Below are 19,159 nucleotides of genomic sequence, written 5' to 3'. Positions count from 1 at the left end.
AAAAAAAGCAAAGTAATACTTTATTGAAAAAATAAAGTATTCCTACAAAAATAGCATAAGCATGTATAATATCCAATGCTTCAGTTCTGTTGTGCAAAATAGTAGCTACCCTGCAGGCACCTGGAATTTCCAAGCTTCTGATCCCAGGTAAATAAATTCTCCTCTGTAATTTTTCTCATAACAACTTTATTTTGTAATACAAGTTGGTTGGGGGTTCAATGGCTCCCTTAAAAAAAACAAAAACAAAAACAAAAACAAAACAACCCAAAACAAACAACAACAATAACTAATTTATTTTTCACAGTGTGCCTTCTTACCAGCTTTGTGGTGGGGGAAAGACAGGATCACTCACAGGCTGACTTCCCAGTTTGCCTTTTGTACTAAACAGAACTATCTTGTCTGGTGTTGAGGAGCTCGGAGCAGTGGGACCAGGCACATAACCTGCCTTCATGTCACACTTTTTCTATACCTGCTGTGATAGAGCAGATAAATCCTTGTTCCTCACCAGCATTTTGCATTTTGGCTTAGGAAAGGCTGCTGCATTTCCAGGTGTGAGAGAGGGCAGATAAGGACTAGAGAGCTGATGCACTATCCAGCTGCTTGTGCAGAGCTGCAAGGCAGAGAAGTGAAACCAAAGTCTCGGAGATGAATAGCGAGCTCTTCTGAGCACTCCCTGGCTGTGGAAGTGCCCTGCTGCCAATGCCAGGTGTGCTCAGGCCCAGTACTGCAGTTTTCTTCTGGAAAGAAAGAGGAGAAAATGAAAGGAGCTTGCATTTGACCATCAGTCTAAGCAAAACTCAGTGTCACAGTGAACAAGGCCCCAAACCCCCACTTTCTTAAAAATAGGAATGACTAAAAAGAAAATCCATTGTGGTGAGATGTTGAACACGACTTGCTTGTATTCTGCCCTCCCCCTTGCTCACCTCCCTCAGTCACCAGTGGCAGAGGGGCAGGATGAATGTGAAGATCAGCCCTGAGAAATCCTCAAAGCCATGAAGCCAGATTCTTGGAATACCTTGCTCAGATCCTGATGCTGACATTGCTTCTTACTGTTCCCTGCAGGATTCAGGCTTGTGCAAGCTGGTTTCTTTTCAAGTTTATCTGCCAGCTTGAAAATTGTGTGGCTGGTTCTTTAACAGATTGGTCTCTGTATTTCTTCTGCAAGCACACAGCCTTAGATGGGCACTGGGGCTCGAGTGGTCTTGTATCTGTGAAGGGAGGTGAGAAAATCAGTGTTCATGACTGCTACATCAGACAAAGAGGTGGATCTGGATCTTTTCTGGTGTGAATCAGAGAAGTAAATCAAAATGACAGCTCCTCTTGCGTTAAAACCCCCACAGCTTAATGAAATTTTGTCTTTGCAGAGCAGAAATGCTTCCTGTGTCTGCAGAAGTACATTAAGAAAGAGGTGTTGAGGGAGCTGAAGTGATAAGGAGCAAACTTCTGGGAATGCTCTTCACATGAAAACACTCCATGAATCAGTTATAAATGAGACTGAGCATCCGTCCATCCGTCCATCCATCCATCCATCCATCCATCCATCCATCCATCCATCCATCCGGAACATTCCTCACTTCAAAATTTGGGCTGTTCCCTATCCTGTCTCATATGATGAGCAGAAAAAAGGTATGTTTGCTTCAAATGTTGTTTGTGGATAGAGAGCACGGGTTGTTATGGTGCAGAAGGAAACACAGGAACTTCACTAACAAAGAAATGCACATTTCCAAACTATCTCTGCCCAGCCCCAGGTGGGAGGTTTGGTTTCTGTGTTCACTTGGAATTTGTAGCTGGTCTTGTCAAAAGACGATGGCTGTGTTGGAAATTCAAATTTAACAACCTCTGGTTGACCAATTGAGTTTTTTTGGTGGGAGTTATTGGTTCTTTGAACAAAGTTTGAAAATGGGCCCTCATAGAAATACAACCATACCAAATTGTAGTGAGGTGTTCTTGTGCCTTGCACTAGAGAGGTCAAAAACGTGCACATACATTACTTAAATGTTGCCGGGGTTTTCCCCACACACTGAAAATACCTGCAAAGACAGGCAGAGATCGGTATTTCAGAAGATGATGATTTTAACGGAGTCTGGGTCAGAGCCACAGCTTTGATAACAGCACCCCGGCCAGCAAATGCCCCGAGCCTGATTTACAGCACCATCAGCAGGCGCTGCCTTGTGCCTCTTGTGCAGGGGCTAAGGGAGGGCACAGGGGAGGAAACAGCATTTTGTCGTGCCGCGCTTTGCACGGGCCGTGAAAGTCGTGTCGGTGGGATGCAAGTGGGCGAGAGAAGCTGCTGGCAGAGATGCTTCGGCCCCCGAATTTGCGAGGTGGCGGCTGGGCTGCCCGGCCTGGCAGCTCCCGCAGCCTCGCTCCCTCCCCTCGGCACCCTTCCCGCTGCCCCGGCCAGCTCCCGGAGGCTGCTGCCCCGCGGTGACACCCCGGGATGTCCGGCGCTCCGCTCCGCCGGGCACGGGGCGGCTCCGCCCCGCACGAGAAGCGACCGACTGTTGTTCTGCTGCCCTTTGGAGCTGGGAGCGCTCCGTTGCAGCCGCCATTGCTTCTTCGTCCTCAGCGTCCTTCCCCGGCAGGGCTGCGGCTCCCGCCGGAGGTGCCGGTGGCCGGCTTTAGGGAGCGATGACGACGGTGCGGAGGGAGGCGTTCGGGCGGATGCCCCCGGAGGAGGGAGGCGGAGAGGTGGAGAAGTTCGTCTTACAGTCGGACAGCGTGAGAGTGGAGATCCTGTCTTTTGGGTGCATCATCACCACTCTGGAGACAAAAGACAGGGATGGGCAGTTTTCAGATATTGTCCTGGGATTTGACACTTTGGAAGGTGGGTATTAATACGTTTCTTTGAAAAAAAAAAAATTAATAACCCACAATCAAGCCGTTTAACCGGCACTTACTGGTTTACTGCCACACTGCCTGACCGGCTCGTAAGGCGCCCCCCCGGCCAGTCATGGGCTGAAGGTGTCAGAAACTGCTGTATCTGTGTCTGCACTACCAGATTCCCGCTGCCTCTCCTGGGCTCGGTGGGGAATGTGGACCAGGGACACCGGGGGTGGCAGTGTGCCACTCTGTTGGGGCAGCTCTGAGTCATTCCTTAACTGGCAGTGACAGAGGCCTTTTCTTCGAATCTACAAAGAATACAAGATCCCATCAGGCTGTGTTAATCAAAGATGCATGACTAATGAGCTGTGTGTTCTGTGAAACTCTGGGATTGCTGTCACCTATTTAGCACTGGAGGGAAGCAGGAAGAGACACCTCTGAGTCCATAAGCAGAATGGGCAGGTCCTGGAGACCCCCCCATCCTGTTCCAGTCGTTCTATTTAACCGTGTGCTGTTTCTCTGGCCAGGTTACACGGGGAAGCACCCGTTCTTTGGTTGTGTTGTGGGCCGTGTTGCCAACAGGATTGCGAACGGGAAGTTCAGCCTGGATGGGAAGGAGTATCAGCTGTTCATCAACAATGGGCCCAACAGCCTGCATGGAGGAGCCAAGGGATTTGACAAGGTGAAAATCCCAGTGTTCCTGTCAGCATACGACCTGTGGGGTTATGGCAAGAGCGTGTGATGTCTACACCCCTGAACCCTGTAGCATTTTCAGGTGGTTACTGAGTTGAATCAAGTCAGAAAGTGCTGTGAGTGCAGAAACAGGGGGAAGTGAGACAGATCCTGCAAGCTGTTGGGTTGGCTTGTCTTTGCCTGAGTTTGCAGAGTTGATGACTTATGTCATCCTTGGATGCCGAGCAGAGGGTTGCTGTGCTTCCTCTGTGACTGCAGCCCTGAGCCTCATGAGCCCCTGAGTTCTGGCAGGGTTGTCTGGGCAAGGTGCTGCTTCTGCACAGCCTAGGTTGGGACATGGCAGTGGGGACCTACCCTCAGGAGCAAGGGAGGCTCCCCAGGCACCAGCTGCACCACCCTGGAGTGCATCATGGAGTTGTGCAAGTGCCCAAAGAAAGTTTCCTTGGGAACAGTGGTCTGTCCATGCAGACTCATTTCCACCCGCATTTTCATGGCTGTTACCTGCCCTTAGCTCCTCCCAGAGTCAAAAGGACAAGGACAAGGACACGTGAGTTTGCAGAAACTTATCATTGTTGCTCGCCTGTTGAGTGACAGCACTCCTGAGTAAGGTGAGAGCAGGGTGGTGCTGCAGGTTCGGTCATTGCATTGCCCCCTTTGGTGCCGCTTTCATCCTGCAACATGTCCCCAAGGCTCTCACTCTGACTCGAAGCAGAGGGGGTTTAGATCAGGCCCGCAAAATGCCCCAGGATCCAGGATCACTGTCTCTCTTTCCCAGCCCTCCCCTATGACCTCCTGAGATGAAACAACCTTTCCCTGGCCCCAGGGCACTCAGCTTTTTCTCTGTCCTCCCAAGAGCTGCTGTCAAGTCAGGTATTTGTGTACAGATGGTAAGAGCAGTGGAGGATCTCTTGAAAGCATTGCTCCGTTGCAGAGCAGGCTCAGAAGTCTCTGCATTCCTGAAGCCTTGGGTGTTGTGGGATCAAGTGCATTTGTAACCAGCAAGTAGCTGATCCACCATTTCCCCCAAAGAGCACGTGAATGTGCTGGTGCAGCTGCTTTCATGGGGTTAATGGGATTTTTTTAGTGAAAGGAATCCAGGCTGATGGGGAAAAAAGCCAGGGTGCCTGAAAAAAAAAATAAATCACAGTGTGAACTGGCATCAGGTTGGGATGAAATGCTTCTCAGCAGCCTTAGATAAAAGGGAGCACTGGGGATAGCTTGGCTGTTGTACCCCCAAAGAGGACAGTTTGGTTGGTATAAAGTTTCTTTATACACCTTGACACCTGTGATATGCAGCTGAAAACATGCAATTCTTCACACCCAGGGCTTCCAGGCTGTCTTCTGCAGGCAGGGGATGTGGTCTCTTCTTCTGCTTCTTCACCTTGCTTGCTTGCAGAAGTCTCACCAGCTTGCTGGGGGTAAGGTAGTGACATCTCCCAGCCAGAGCTTCATGTCCTCTGGCCCACAGGGCACGCTTGGACACCTGCCCAAGACCCCCTCCAGCCAGGAAAAAGTCGCTGTTCAGAGACAGTGAGCCCTAACTGGTCATCCCTAACAAAAACCACATACTGGCATTTGGCTGTGATTATCTTGGTCATCTTCTGAGCTTTTCCTGATTTTGCAGATATCAGTGCTGCGGTCAGCATGTGGTCTGGTGAGAGCATCTTGCAGCTGCACTTACAGGGCTGCAGTGTGTGACCACACTGCTGGGGGATTTTTGAAAATAACTCTCTTATCTTAGAAAAAAATAGCGATACCTGTACGTTTCCTGGACTTCAGTAGCTTTTTTTCGAAGAACTTAAATAGAAACTTGTACTTAAAACCCGCAGCATCCTTACAGTAGCCATGGGAGCTGCAGTCAAACTGCACACTGTGTAGGAGGGCCTACTCTGCAGCCAGGTGTATTTGTCACCCTCAGGTTCTGTGTTTGGTGAAAATGCTGGCTTTTGACCATGCCCCATGTTGGTGATTTCTGTAGGACACGAGAGGGATTAATGCAACAGCATGGAGCTGGCCCCTGTTTCTAAATCTTTATTCCACTTTGATTAGACAGTAACTATTCCTCAGGGAAATGTGAAGCTTCAGAGAGCCTCTTGTTGCACATCCATCCTCCCAGCATGAGGCCATGGCTGGGGCCAAACAGGCTGTCTGGGCAGCTGAGTACAGTGGGCTGGCTTGCTTCCCTTGCCAGCATGTTTGGCTCCAAGCTGAGCACTGGTGCAGGCTGCTGGCAGGCACAAGAACCAGAGAGGTCCCAGCTCTCTGGATGTGTCTGACAGTATATCTGCTACCATTTAACCCAACCCCAGCCCCTGGGCAGGAGCCCCCTGCATGTTCTTACACTGTCCCAGCAGCCAGTGCCTGGGTGGCAGCTTGTTGAAGAGGTGTTGCACATGAGAAAATCCATGGAAAGGGGGATAAGTCCAGCTGCAGGACAAAAATCAAACTTGTGGACTCTCAGGCATGGCATAACAGAGGCTGGAACAGACCCCTGTCAGACTGCCCAATTGCCTCCTTTGTTTGGCTGCTCAGTGGAAAGGCTTGTTCCCTGCTGGTGGTCCTGGCTGACCAAGAGCAGGCTGGTGCTTGTGTTTTCTTTGGAAAGGTGATTGAAAAAGCCTTTGTTTCAGTGCAACATCCCTTGGGTGCCTTTTGTCCCTGGTTTTAGCTCAGCCTGGGGCAGAAGGGAAGGAAGGGCACTGTGTTCCCATCCCTGTCTCACCAAGGCCATGCTCCATGCAGTTTCTCTGGAGCGCCGAGGTGCTCCCGAATGGTGTCCGCTTCTTCCGGCTCAGCCCCGACGGCGAGGAAGGCTACCCTGGTGACCTGAAAGTCTGGGTCACCTACACCCTTAGTGGCAAGGAGCTGGCCATCAACTACCAGGCCCAGACCAGCAAGACAACCCCCATCAGCCTGACAAACCATGCGTACTTCAACCTGGCAGGGCAGGTAAGTGCGGGATGGGCCCCGTGGAGACAAACTGTGCAAGGCAAGAAAGCCTGGGGAGCCGTGGGATGGTCATTGGCACCAATGTGCTGGTCTGGGGACACATCCTGGTTTTGGGGACACAACAGAGAAGGTTGTCTCTGTGCATCATGGGCTGCATGCAGGAACAGGAACGAATCACGTGGATGCCAGCTGAGGACACATCGTCTCAGGGCTTCTTGAACAGACACCCAGCTGAGCATGTTGGTTCTCCTTTTGTGTGTAACTGGGGAGTTTTGCTCTCTCCTCATCCCTTGGGAAGATTGAGGAGGAGGTGCAGAGCTGGCATGCCCTAGTGGTGGCCTGGCATTTCTTAGCTGTGTTCTGTTGGCATTTCTGAGAGGGTGATGCAGGTCGAAATCAGGGCCTGGAGTGGCAGCACCAAAATACCCAGGTCAAAATGGGCAGAACAAACAGAGAAAGGATGTGAGATAGCCAGGATTGCAGACTAGCAAGGTTGCAGCAGCAGCATGCAGAGGGCTCTCCCACACCTGTACAGCGTCATGTCAACCACACGGACAGTGAATTGCAGCTGTGTTTTAATCTCACAGTTTATAACTGGGCTTGGAGGAAAAGGATCTGAGAAATAAAGTGTTGCTGGGCAGAGCCATAGGATAATAACAGTGCAGTCACACTTGGATGTGAGACAAAGGTCCTTAAAAGTGTTCATGAGAGACAACTCAGCCCCTCTGAGCAGGAGCCATGCCCAAGCTGCTGCCCTGAGGATGGCTGTGCAGTTGTTGGTGCTGGTGCTCCCAGGGGTGCAGCAAAAGCAACACTTGCAGTGTGCAACTCAGGTGTGTTCCAGAGGAACAGGAGACCTTTGGGCACGAAATTGCTGCTCAGATTAGATAGTGACCTGAAGGCTCAACTTTGAGCCTGCTCCCCTTCCAGCCCAGCGGATTCCCTGCCAGCATTCCTGAGGCTGTGGAAGAGGAGGAGGAGCACACCCCTGCAGCAATGCAGATGAGACAGGGGGATGGGTTGTGTTTCCCCTTGCTTGCTTCCTTCCCCTTCTCCCTGCTGCTGTGTGCTCAGTACCCAGCATGTTTTGGCTAGTCAGTCTGCAGGGTGGTGGCCCTCAGTGAGGTACAAGTACAGATTGATGGCCTCATCCCTGTAGGATTTACAGCTCCTAGGGCCCATGAAGGTTTTTGCCTAGGCTAATGCCTTTGTTCTGTGCCCAAGATTAGGGTGGAATGAAGGTCAGGAGGTGCTCCAGGCACTACCATATCAGCTGGGGCACCACTGTGGACTATCACTTCACAGCTGTGCTTAGGGCTGTTTGAACAGAGGCTGCAACAGGAATCCCAGCATTTCCCATCCTCCTGCAGGGCTCCCGGGATGTCTATGACCATGAGATCTCCATTGAAGCAGATTCCTACCTGCCTGTGGACAGCACCCAGATCCCTACTGGTGAGTGGTGCTTGCGGCACCAGGTGGAGGTGATCTTTCTGAGCAGTGTTGGTGGCTGTGGGCAGCAGCACTGCCTGGCAAGGGGACACACCAGCAGCCAGGGGACAGCCCCAGGCACAGCGGGGCCCTCACCTTTGGGTTCAGTCCCACTGCACATGAGCAGGGTGGGCAGAGCCAGGTGCTGGTAACGGGTCTATCACCAGCCCCAGGGAGCAGGCAGGAGCAGCTGGAAATGGGGCCAGAGGCACATGGGATGTGAGGCTGTTTTGTGGGTCCACCCAGGAGACAAGCTCCCTGTGGCACCTGGAGGAGTGGATTCTTTGGTCCAGGTGGCTTCTGATCAGCTTGATGTGCCATGCTTGTGGACAAATAGGGGAAGAGCTTAAGGACATACCCAATCCAGTGCCCACTTCTCCCTGCTGCTTTCACCATGGAGCTGTTTCACATCTTAGTTGTGGCCAGCTTGCTACCCCTCCCTTTTGCACTTCCTTCTTGTGTGGGTAGACTTAGTCGTGGGGTGAAAATCAGATAGGTGCAATTATTAAAGACAGACCCCTACATACCCCTAAATACAGCAATACCTGCTGTATTTTATGTAAGTGCCTGAATTGGAATGGTTTCTTTTTTTTTTTCAAGACATTTATTCTGCCCTCCGTGCAAAACCCCTCATCTTTGGGTTGGGGTGACTGTTTTATACTGTGCTTAGTGTGTCCTGGGGTTGTTTGTACTGCTTTATCACAGGCACTGTATGTCCATAGCAGTCTTAACAAGGACAAAGGAGAAAATGCTGGGTTTGTACATATACAAACTTCATGTGTTTTCTTGCTCCTTTCTGTGCTTTGTCCCTGCTAAGTACAGCAGTGTCCCCAGGAGCTGCCAGCTATGCTGGGGAACAAGGTAAGGTTTGCTGGCATGTGGCTGAGTGGCTGAGCCTGCTGTTCCCCTTGCTTAGGGGAGGTGGCCTCCGTGCAGGGCACTGGATTTGATCTCCGGAAGCCTGTGGAGCTGGGCAAGCACTTGCAGAAGTTTCACCTGGATGGCTTTGACCACAATTTCTGCCTGCATCAGGGACAGGATCGACGCCTTGGGGCCAGGTAGGCTGGGTCCTTGGCAGGAGTTCCCACCCCTGGAGCCAGAGGGTGCCCATTCAGCCAGTCCCGTGTCATCCTCCACTGGCATCTCCGCAGGGTTTTCCACCCCCCCACCGGCAGGACCATGGAGGTTCACACCACCCAGCCTGGCATCCAGTTTTACACTGGGAACTTCCTGGATGCCTCCCTGAAGGGCAAAAGTGCTGCCACATACCCCAAGCACTCAGCTTTCTGCCTGGAAACCCAGAACTGGCCTGATGCCGTTAACAAGGTGAGCTGTCCATTCCCCTCCCACGGGTTACTTGGGTCCTGTGGCAGGGGACATACCCCCACCACCTTCCATGTTTCTGGACCCTAAATGTAGGAACAGAGTCTCCTTGTCAAGGGAGCACTGCAGGCACCAGAAGTGAGGCAGGCACAGGTCACAGTGGCTTTAGACAGGAGTCAGTCAGTGCAGCAGGGACTGGCCCTGTGCAGCCCAGCTTCCCAAAGGTGTGGGGTCTAGAGCAGATGGCCCCACTGGGGCCTTGCCACATCCTCTCATATCTGAATCGTTCCTCACAGCCTGGATTGAACCACTCTGGCAAGTGGTGGGTGGTTACACACTGCTGCTGGAAATGGCTGGGGGGAGCTGTGGGAATATGCCTTGGGAAGAACAAAGGGATACAGCCATGCTTCCCACAGAATGTGTTCACAGTCACTGACGTGCTGCTGCTTCTCCCCAGCCTCACTTCCCCAATGCCCTGCTCCGTCCGGGTGAGGAATACAACCACACCACGTGGCTTGTGTTCGGCACTGCTTGAGGAGGAGGGCTGCTGACTCCCAGCACTGAGAGGGGTAAGTGCCTCCAGAGCTGAGCCAGAAATCCTGCCAGGTGCCAAACAGAGCTTTCCAACTACCCTGGGTGATGCATCTGATCTGGGAGCCTTTATCCTCCTCTGTGGTTTCCACACGTGGTTTCTGCTGGCTTTAGCTCCTATCACCATCTCTGCTGCTGTCTGGTCTGTGCCAGTCTTCCACTCTGTCCATCTTCTCACCTTGGGCATTGGGTTTTGTTTTGCAGTAAAAATGCACTGAAAACACCTTGTTTAGGGGCATGACATCACAGCACCAATGACAGCAAGGGAATATCTAGTAATATTCATGTGGAGCACGTGGGAAGGCTGATGCAGTTGTGGCTGTTTGTTACAACATCTGTTCCTTCCATCAAAGTGCTCTCTTTAAGTGCTGTGCAGTGCTCACAGGATAGCTCTGAGGAGGACAGTGTGTGTTGTATTTCTTACAAGTGTACTGGGATTATCCCAGCTGGCTGCCCTGGGTGCTCTGGTTAAACTCCTGTGCTGTCTTGGTTCCTGAAGTGGGCACACTTATTTAGTCCTGAATATACAACTGCAGGAGAAAACCCATCATCCTAACACTGTGTTTCCACATGAAACCTCCAATGTCCTGTATCAGGGAACTATGTGATGAAAACCTCCATGTTTCTGAGGGTTCCAAAAACTTGGCACAAGCCGGGGATGACATGACTATCTTATTAGGGAGCTGACAGCCCACTCCCCAGGGAAACAGGCAGACAGTCCTTGCATTAGGCACTGTGTCCCACCTTCTCCTGCCATGCTGCTGCACCCAGGGCCTGCAGCACTTCACCATACTTCCTCAACTGCAGAGATGCAGGAATGCCCTTGCCCCCAGGGGAAGTGCCTGGCCATTGGGCTTGCAAATGTGGCACCGAAAAGACAAGACAGGCCCACTACTCTCCTGCTGTGCACAGGTCATATTGTCTGTGAGGGCTGGTATCCCTTGCAGAACAAAGCCCACCAACAGGGAACACCAGGTGGCAAACCAAGGGAACCCCATTTTCCCTGAGAGTGGGTTTGCCCACCACACTGGAGACCTCAGATACACTTCCCTTGCCCCCCACCCCCAGCCAGCCTGTGTGGGGTGTGCACATCCTGCCCAGAGGCACAGGGTCACAGCAGCACCAGTCCCACAACACACCCCTCTGTCATGGCATCTTTTCCAACTGCTCACAAACACTGCATGGAATTTGTGGGGAAATCCTACCAAACTCAGGCCAGAGCTCAATTTTGGACAGCACAGCCGCACAAAAGCACAGATGCAATCTTTGTCACTGCTCCCCCTCTGCGCCTTACAAAGTGCTGGCTGTCCGCACCAGCAGAGCCCTGCTCCTTGCTCAGGTTCCATGTCTGGGTTTAGAGGAATCCCAGCCCCCCTCGAGACCCCAGGCTCTTCTGCTCAGTCTTCCAGTATCTCTGGGTACTGAAAAACAGGTACCAGTAGAGCTGTCGTGTCAGTCTGCAGGTTTATTGTGGAGCAGGTTTGCCTTGAGAGTACAGAAAAGAAAAGGTGATGAAATTCCAGAGCAGCGGCGTACGTGTGCCTCTCACCAGGTACACAATGCACAACCAGTAAAATATTCCAAACACGTAGCGCAGGCTTCAGGCATTTGGGCTAAGCCACTGCAGGGTAACATTTGTGTCAGCCCTGCCACAGTGGGATTTGGTGAGTATGGCCAGAATCCACCAGGAACACCAATGGCCATGGTGAGCCCCAGAGAGGATCCAGGCACAGCGAGGACCAGGAATAAAGGCCAGAGGATGCTGCAGCAGAACAGCACCTTCAGGATCTGGAGTGTTGACTCATCCACTGGAAAAGCTTCATGCAGACATTAACAGGAAATCTGTTTCTGGAAACCCATGTGCTACCCCAGGTGTAACAAAATCATCTTGTAACTTTATTTAAGCTGTTCTGCTGTGGTTTACACAGTGGAAGCAAACTGCTGACAGATTTCATTGGAAGCCCAAACAGGCCTGGCTTTCCATTTCAGTGCTTACTTGCTGCTGAAACTGGCCTTTATTTCTGCTAGATAGCCAATCCCAGCAAAAAGAAAATAGGCTTTTCACCCCTCTGCCTACCAGTTTTTTGCTCACAGTCCAACACTGTTGCCAGTTCCTGGCTGTGAGCTGTGCTGAAGTGCTTTATCATGCAATTCCTTCATACAAAATGAGGACAATTTGACACACCTATACACAAATAATGATTGCTGCATGTTGTGTATTTGCTGTAAGAAATTGGGATCATTCAACAAAGCCATCTCCAGGATATGGGCTGCTTGACAATCATACCAGCTTCTGTGAAGCAGGTTAGAACTCCTGAGGGCAGCTATAGTCTTTCATCTTAAGGATCTTCCCTCAAAAAAGGAAACACGCATTGAGGTATTTTAAAAAGTTTTCTTTACATCAATAGCCCAAGGAACTAAAAAATGCAACACGTGAAAGTAGCAATTCTCAAATTATTAATAATTGCTATTACCTTTAAAGCTTTCTGCAGATGTTATTTGCTTAAAAGATGTGTTTTGAAGGAAAGTTTATCCTTAGATTTTTGAGGCATTTGGTATCAACAGTCAAACACCAGAGAATGAGCTTTGCAGAATAAGCAGATCAGGCAGAAAAACAAATGCCACATGAAAAGGGCATATGCAAATTTTTATCCATTTGCAGACAGAGATGGATTTTAAATTCCATTTTAAGGAGAACAGGAACTGATCCTTTCACCAAAGACCACTCAACAGTAGATGTGAAAAGTGACTACCTTGAGAAGACAACAGCTGGGATCAGTGATTCCCATTTTAGACACTTTTCATCCACATTACATGGCACACAGCTAAAATTACCCAAACATTAACAGAAGCAGCAGGGTTACTACAGAGAAGTTTTAGTTAAAAATACACATTTTATTTCAATGTGCCAATAAAAAAGTCCCACATTTTCATATCACAGGAAGTTAATTCATACAATAAAAAGAGACCTGTGCTAGTCTATTGGTGTGACTAACTCAGAAGACCCAGATCATGCCAAATTTTAGTTGATATACTCTTCTATCTACATTCTTACATTTACAAAGACACCACAAAATCCCTTATAATAATGTAAGCAAAATAACTTTCTTCCTAAAAGATTAACTTCATAACTTTAATCCATTCTTTCAGGACTTGCACTTCGTTGAGGGCTTCCTGATGGTGAATGGCTGAAAGGAAAACAATCCACAATTAACATTTCAGTAGTTGCTTGGGAATCACAAATACAGGAAAAAGCAACAGGAGTATACCAAGACTCTGGCTCCCTTCAAGCACTTTTTAAATAAAATAACCAATCACTACTGACAAAAGTTAATGGGTTGATGATCTGGAGATAACACTTTCTTTCTTTACTGTTATTTTAAAAATGAGATCACTGTAAGGCCATCCAAAGGATATTACTAATAGTGACCTCCACAGGGGCAAGATACTTCTTCTCTGTTCTGATACAGCAGCTTGTCAAAACCTATCATGGTGATCACTCAGCATTTATGAGCACTTTTTCATGCCCTTGTGATTGCTTGACACTAAAGTTGTAGAAATGAACTATTAAAGAATTCTAAATAGGAAAAAAAATGCTGCAGATTCTGTCACTCCACATATTCTACACATTACTCTGTGCATACACACAGAGAGAGAAGACTATTTACTGACTTACTGCAAAAGAAAAAAATTATCTAACAGCAGTGAACATAACAGGCCTGATTTTTCATTCCTGACTGCTGTGCCAGGGTACTGTACCTTCCTGGGTACCTTCCCCAATGTCAATGTAGCTTTTAATGAGACTAAAGGCTGATTTCCTACATTTATTCTATGCTTTAAGCTCATGAGTCTCTGTGCAATAAAACTGTCAGTGAACCAAAGGAACAGGGGAGCAGACAACAACAAAACACTGCTACGTAACCCTGAGCATTTATCACCACATATACACATTACCATATAAAAAGCCTCAACCACAACATTATTGCTGTGAAAGAGATCTCAGCAAAATACCTTTCCAGTACTTTCCTACAAGCAGCAAACTCCTCAGCAGAGTTCAGTGCAGACACTAAAATGCCAGCTCTGTGGAGTTTGTGCTATTAGTAGGGAGACCAACGTACCTTCTCTTTGGAGACGGTGACCGGGACTTTGACCGGCTGCCAAAACAGAACAGCATCAATGCAGTTGAAATGTCAAATTGTTTTTTATGTTTAAAAAAACCCCAACCTATCAGAAAGTAAATTACAGGAATCTAGCCAGGTCTTTCCAATGGTAGTTTTCAAATCAACTTTTACTCTGACAGGGATTCTCCATTTATTTAGCATGGAGATGCATTTGAAGCAACTTTCTTCAGCAGACAAACAGAAAAACAAGGGGAGGTACTAAGGTGAGGCTTTGAGAAAAGCAACGTCACCAGGCTGCTGTTTTATGAAAAGCATTAACAGAGCCCAAGGTCTTTATCTGATGGAGAGAAAAATTTAACAGAACTGAGCACAAAGGCACCAAAAACTAGTACTATGTTGGAAACAACAAAAAGTTAATGAAAACCCAGAGACAGGTAAGGTGTGCATTCCAAAGAGCTGCAGAGGAAATTCTATCATTTCTGTCATATCACAAAGAGATTAGCTGGGGACCCATGTTAGGGGGATATTTTTCTAAAGGACCAGGCTCTGTTAATCATGCAATCCTAAATTTGGGATGCTACTGCAGGCTCTGTGTGTGCGTGCTCACCTCTTAGCTGGCGAGCCAGACTTTGATCTGCCATGAGACCTGGACCTGCAAGAAAAAACACAGCTCAGCAGGGAAACAGAACAGGTTCCCACGTTTGGGACAGCAGGATTCACACTCAGTGGATGAGCACTGTCATGCTGAATACACAGAGTCCTGCAAGTTTCCAGGGTTTTGCCTGCTAAGTTTCTGAAGTCTTTTTAATGGATGCTGCACATGTTGCTGTGTACTTTGGTCCCTAGCTGATGACCAGTGTTTGCTGATGCAGGTGGCAGGAACACAGGAACAACCCAAATCCTGACCAGTATCTTCAGAGAGCTAATAAAAAGCCATGCTCTAAACTTGCAGGTTTTATTAGACTTGAGCAACATCTGCCACTGCAGCAGCCAACAGCTCATTCTTACAAGTATCTTCTCTCTGAAGTTCATCTTATACATCCACTTACTTCAAGGATTTTTTTTAAATGTTTGAACTTAATCCTTATGAAAAAAATGTGGAAAATGTCTGCCTCTGAGGCTGCTGCACCACAGGAAGACTAATACTGCCTGAAAGCCTCACTGAAATTTTGAGATCCCACGAGAAGTGTTCTACATTCCACATCCAGGGCTTTCCACAACAATTTCCAGATGCATGTTGTGACACTGTCAAACCACAAAATGTCATGTACTCATTTAGTCTACCTCATGAACCCAGAGCCTGTCTGCATTCCTTGGGCTCTTCTGTAAAAAAATAATCTTTCAATTACATAAGCACAAATCTTCTGCCAGTTCTGGCTAGTTGTACATCTAGAACTTCCTATGCCTCAGACACTTAATCCCTACTTACAATACAAAGTGTCACACAACAGTCCAGAAATGTCACTACAAGTATCCTTTACCCTGCAGAAAACCAGCAAGGTACCACAAAGAGAAAACAATGGTGGTAAAATCAAGATGTTTTCCTCTTTGAGAGTCTGCTGCCTGTAGCTGTTTCTGGCTCATCACTGACAGTGCACAGTGATAAACCATGATTAAGTCATGTTGGAACAACCAGTACTAAGATTCAACATGGTTTAGCCACAGGTGTACCCAGCCAGAGAAAGGCACTGCTCTACTGCCTTGGGCAACCTTCTCTCTTCATCAGTTTCTGGACTATTTGTGTGAGTTTCTGCTCTTAATTAAACTATCTGGTCTTCATCTCTCCTTTCCCCTAAAACTCCCATCATTGCTTGCTGTCCATCCTCAGAAAATGCCACCTTCAGCTGTGGGCTTTTCCACCTGCTCCCTTTAGCTGAAGCTATCCTGTGTTTTCCTGTGTCTCTTCATGGTTGACTTGTTTGACATGGTTCCTTGTTTCAAAGAGCAGCCATTAAAACGAGCACAGCAGGCACAGGGATAGGCTGGGCCATAAGCAATTCCATATCCAGAGCAGAATTTCCATTTACTCTTGCTCTTGCTGAGGACACCCAGCCAGCCCTCCTGCCAGGACAAGGCTCCATGAAGCACAGGCTGCACTTACTTACTGGCAAGTAAAGCTTAAAGGAACAAATACCATCCTGTGTTCCTTTAGAATGTGACTGTTACTCCTGTGACATGCTTACTGGTACACAATAATTCTGAAAGGTGTTTGTCTCAAATCAAAATCAGCTCCTGCAGATTGACACTGATACTCAACGGAGCTGGAACTGCAGCTGTGACACTCAGGACACCAGCAAGGCCTTCAAGACTTGCCTGGCTGCAGACAATAAAACATTAACACACTACTGGAAGTCTGTTTTGCTTTTTCAGAAAAATAATGGGAAGAATCCCAATCCCGTGTGTGCTACACAAAGGAAAATAAACTTTTGAGATTAATTCTACATTTGTTAGCTGTTAATGCAACCTGATCAAACCAGTATTTCTGATGACTATGGTGACCTAGATGTTAGGGATGTGCAAAAGAATAAAAAGAAGAAGAACAATCTTCTTCACTGCTTTTTAAAACTGCAGACCCCTAGGTTAGTGGAGGGAAAACACATCTTTAACCTGGAAAAAAAAATCTTAACAGTTGTTAGAGAGCCTAATGAGACTTCTAAGCAACTTTTACCAAGTACCTATAGTCACATACCTGCTGCGGGGCCATGTAACAGATCTGGATCTAGATCTGGACCTTGATCTAGACCTAAAATTAAAAATTGAGATAAATTAAAAATAAATAAAGAAGTGACCACAATTACAGCACTATATAAATTAATGTCTACATGTGACATTGTCTACATTAAGACCTACATGATCATAGACATATATGATCATTAGACATTTTACACAAAGAAATTCAGTCATGGTAGACTGAGGTCTCAAAACTCATTAGCATGCCTGTGAATTTAACCAGGATTATCAGAAACTTTTAAAAGCATGCTCACTTCCAGAAGTCAGCATCTTTTGAAACCTGCTATCCAGTATCTTTTGGAATCTAATTAAAACAAGAAAACACAGCACAAATAAATCACACAGAAAAAATTAGTACTAATTACCGTGATCTCTTCAAGGAACCCGACCGGGACCGGCGGGGAGACACGGACCTGGACCTACGAGGAGACACGGACCTGGACCTACGATAGGAAGCTGACCTGGATCTGCAAAGAAAGCAATTCCAAGAGTTGCTCAAGTGCAGCTTTTTCGAGGCAGAAGAAGGCAACAGGGATAAAAGACAAACTGAAACACACCTCCTACCACGGCTGCGGCTGCGTGACCGGGAATACCTTCTTCCTCGGGACCTCGAGCGGGATCTGGACCGGGACCTGGGTTGAGGTTAGAAAAAACAGGTATCAGCAGACAGCTGCAGCACCCAGCACCTGTGAGGCCCTGCTGAAGTCAAAACTTTTTTCAGACAACTAAAGAACTAGCATCTGTCAGTTGGAAAAATGTCTGGGCCTACTTGTCTTGAGCATTTTTACTACCTAGAAAAATGTTAAAAGCTGAATTACATTGCAGAATTACATTAGAATAGAAAACACTGTAATGCGTATTTAAAATAAACCTTGCAAGTTTGCAGGTCGACCCTCTTTGGCCCAAGGTCTAGCAGATCTAGACGATCTAGAAGTATCTATAGGCGAGCGCTGCATCTAGGTAGGTGTTCTCTTCAATCTAACGACGATCAAACTGACAGCCCAATGAGCCAGGGTGAGGCTTGATTGACGCAAGAAGATTTTTCTAGGTGGGAATGTGGTCAATCTGGTGTTCCTCTTTCTAAACCGGAGGGGGGCCCCAATTGAAAGCCAAATTTACTGTTACGGCGGTCACCGTCTCAAATTTTCTGCCCTTAAAGAATAAGGTGAAGCTACGTGTAGATGGCTCGAGGGGATCTGGCCTCTTATGCTGATCACCTCAAGGTCTAGGAGGATCTTAAGTGTCGGATTTGCAAGGCGCCTCAGCATGAAATCTTAAGGCTCGTGACATTCTGAATCAAGGCGACTGACTCAAACGAAGAAACCTGAAAGGTTTTGACCAGGTTGATTATTAAAATATTAACATTTGATAGAAATAGCAACAAATTGTAATATACACCTATACATTTATTCTAGCGTTAAATTTTAAAGAAAACTGGTGTAACATTGTGTTCTTTGCTAACAAGAACTACACAAAAGCGAGCTGGCGAAGCAACGCGGCTGCCCCGGCCCCGCACGTACCTGCTCCTCCTTCGCCGGCTATAGCGGTGACAGTCATAGGCATAGTGGCCTTTCTCACCACACTCATAGCATCTGTCGTTGGGGTCGAAGGGGCGCCGGGCAGGGGGCCGGTCGTAGCGGGAGCGGCGCGGCATCCCTGTGGATACTTCCACCCTGACCCTGGAGCCGCAGATCACCCTGCAACGAGTCCGCGAAGGGCTGCGTTAAACCTTTCCGTCCACGACACAACTACAGAAGCATAGGGACCAGCGAGATAAACCCCAATTCTCTCTCAGAAGCCTCGGCAAACACGCGAAATGGACACGTACTTTCCGTCAAGTCCACGGACAGCATCTTCAGCATCCCGGGGGTCTTCGAACTCCACGAAGGCGAACCCCGGCGGGTTCCTGGCGATCCATACGGTTCTCAGCGGTCCGTAGTAGCTGAAGGCTCTCTCCAGCTCGCCTTTGCCGGCGCCCGTGCCCAGGTTCCCCACGTACACCTTGGTCTCTGCGGGAGCGGACCGGGGGTCAGCGCGGCACCGGGAGGGGGCTCGGGCTCAGCCCCCGCCGCCGCCATCTTGTCCGCGCGGCCCCTTCCCGCCTTCAGCGCGAGCGCCGCGCGCCCGGCCGCGCGCCTCCCCCACGGCCGCTGACGCAAAATGGCGGCGGCGACAACGGCGGCGGCGGCCGCATCGCCTTCCTCCCCCCACCACCGACTCCCGCCAGCCGCCAAGCTCCCCGCGATAATCGCCTCTCTCCCAGACCCGTCTCGCCTTCCCGCCCGCGCAGCCGCCCGCCGCCCGCGACCCCCGGGAGCTCTCACCGCCTCCATAGCGGCCGTAACGCGACATCCCCACGGCTCCGCCGCCCGCGCGCACGCGCCGCCGCACGCGCCTGCCCCCTGGCCTGCTCCCCCGCCTCCCCCGCGCCGCGCGGAGGC

At 49.0% G+C, this 19,159-nt stretch overlaps 2 protein-coding genes across 3 annotated transcripts; one reads left to right on the top strand and one right to left on the bottom strand.

The window, feature by feature from the left end:
• Positions 1-1,603: 1,603 nt before the first annotated feature.
• GALM (galactose mutarotase) lies at positions 1,604-13,870 on the top strand. 2 transcript variants are annotated; one of them, XM_041404237.1, is made up of 9 exons: positions 1,604-1,626; positions 2,570-2,827; positions 3,351-3,505; positions 6,259-6,465; positions 7,836-7,917; positions 8,870-9,011; positions 9,105-9,279; positions 9,734-9,845; positions 13,018-13,870. In XM_041404237.1, the coding sequence occupies exons 2-8, from the start codon at positions 2,632-2,634 to the stop codon at positions 9,809-9,811; spliced, it is 1,035 nt and encodes a 344-aa protein (XP_041260171.1). In that variant the 5' UTR covers positions 1,604-1,626; positions 2,570-2,631; the 3' UTR covers positions 9,812-9,845; positions 13,018-13,870. The 2 variants fall into 2 exon arrangements, with proteins under 2 accessions (XP_041260171.1, XP_041260170.1); XM_041404236.1 differs by lacking the exon at positions 1,604-1,626 and having other exon boundaries at positions 2,503-2,827.
• Positions 12,747-19,155, bottom strand: SRSF7 (serine and arginine rich splicing factor 7). Its single transcript, XM_041404238.1, has 9 exons — positions 19,043-19,155; positions 18,547-18,727; positions 18,239-18,415; positions 17,276-17,350; positions 17,084-17,185; positions 16,678-16,731; positions 14,596-14,640; positions 13,986-14,021; positions 12,747-13,055 (listed from the first exon to the last, which is right to left on the bottom strand). Exons 1-9 carry the CDS (start codon positions 19,068-19,070, stop codon positions 13,001-13,003), a joined length of 753 nt encoding a protein of 250 aa, XP_041260172.1. The 5' UTR covers positions 19,071-19,155; the 3' UTR covers positions 12,747-13,000.
• Positions 19,156-19,159: the final 4 nt, after the last annotated feature.

This window comes from Onychostruthus taczanowskii, unplaced genomic scaffold (assembly GCF_017590055.1).
Source record: "Onychostruthus taczanowskii isolate IOZ18803 unplaced genomic scaffold, ASM1759005v1 scaffold21, whole genome shotgun sequence".
Taxonomy (NCBI): domain Eukaryota; kingdom Metazoa; phylum Chordata; class Aves; order Passeriformes; family Passeridae; genus Onychostruthus; species Onychostruthus taczanowskii.
The sequence above is the reverse complement of the archived record's forward strand: the minus strand, read 5'-3'. Positions and strand labels throughout refer to the sequence as shown.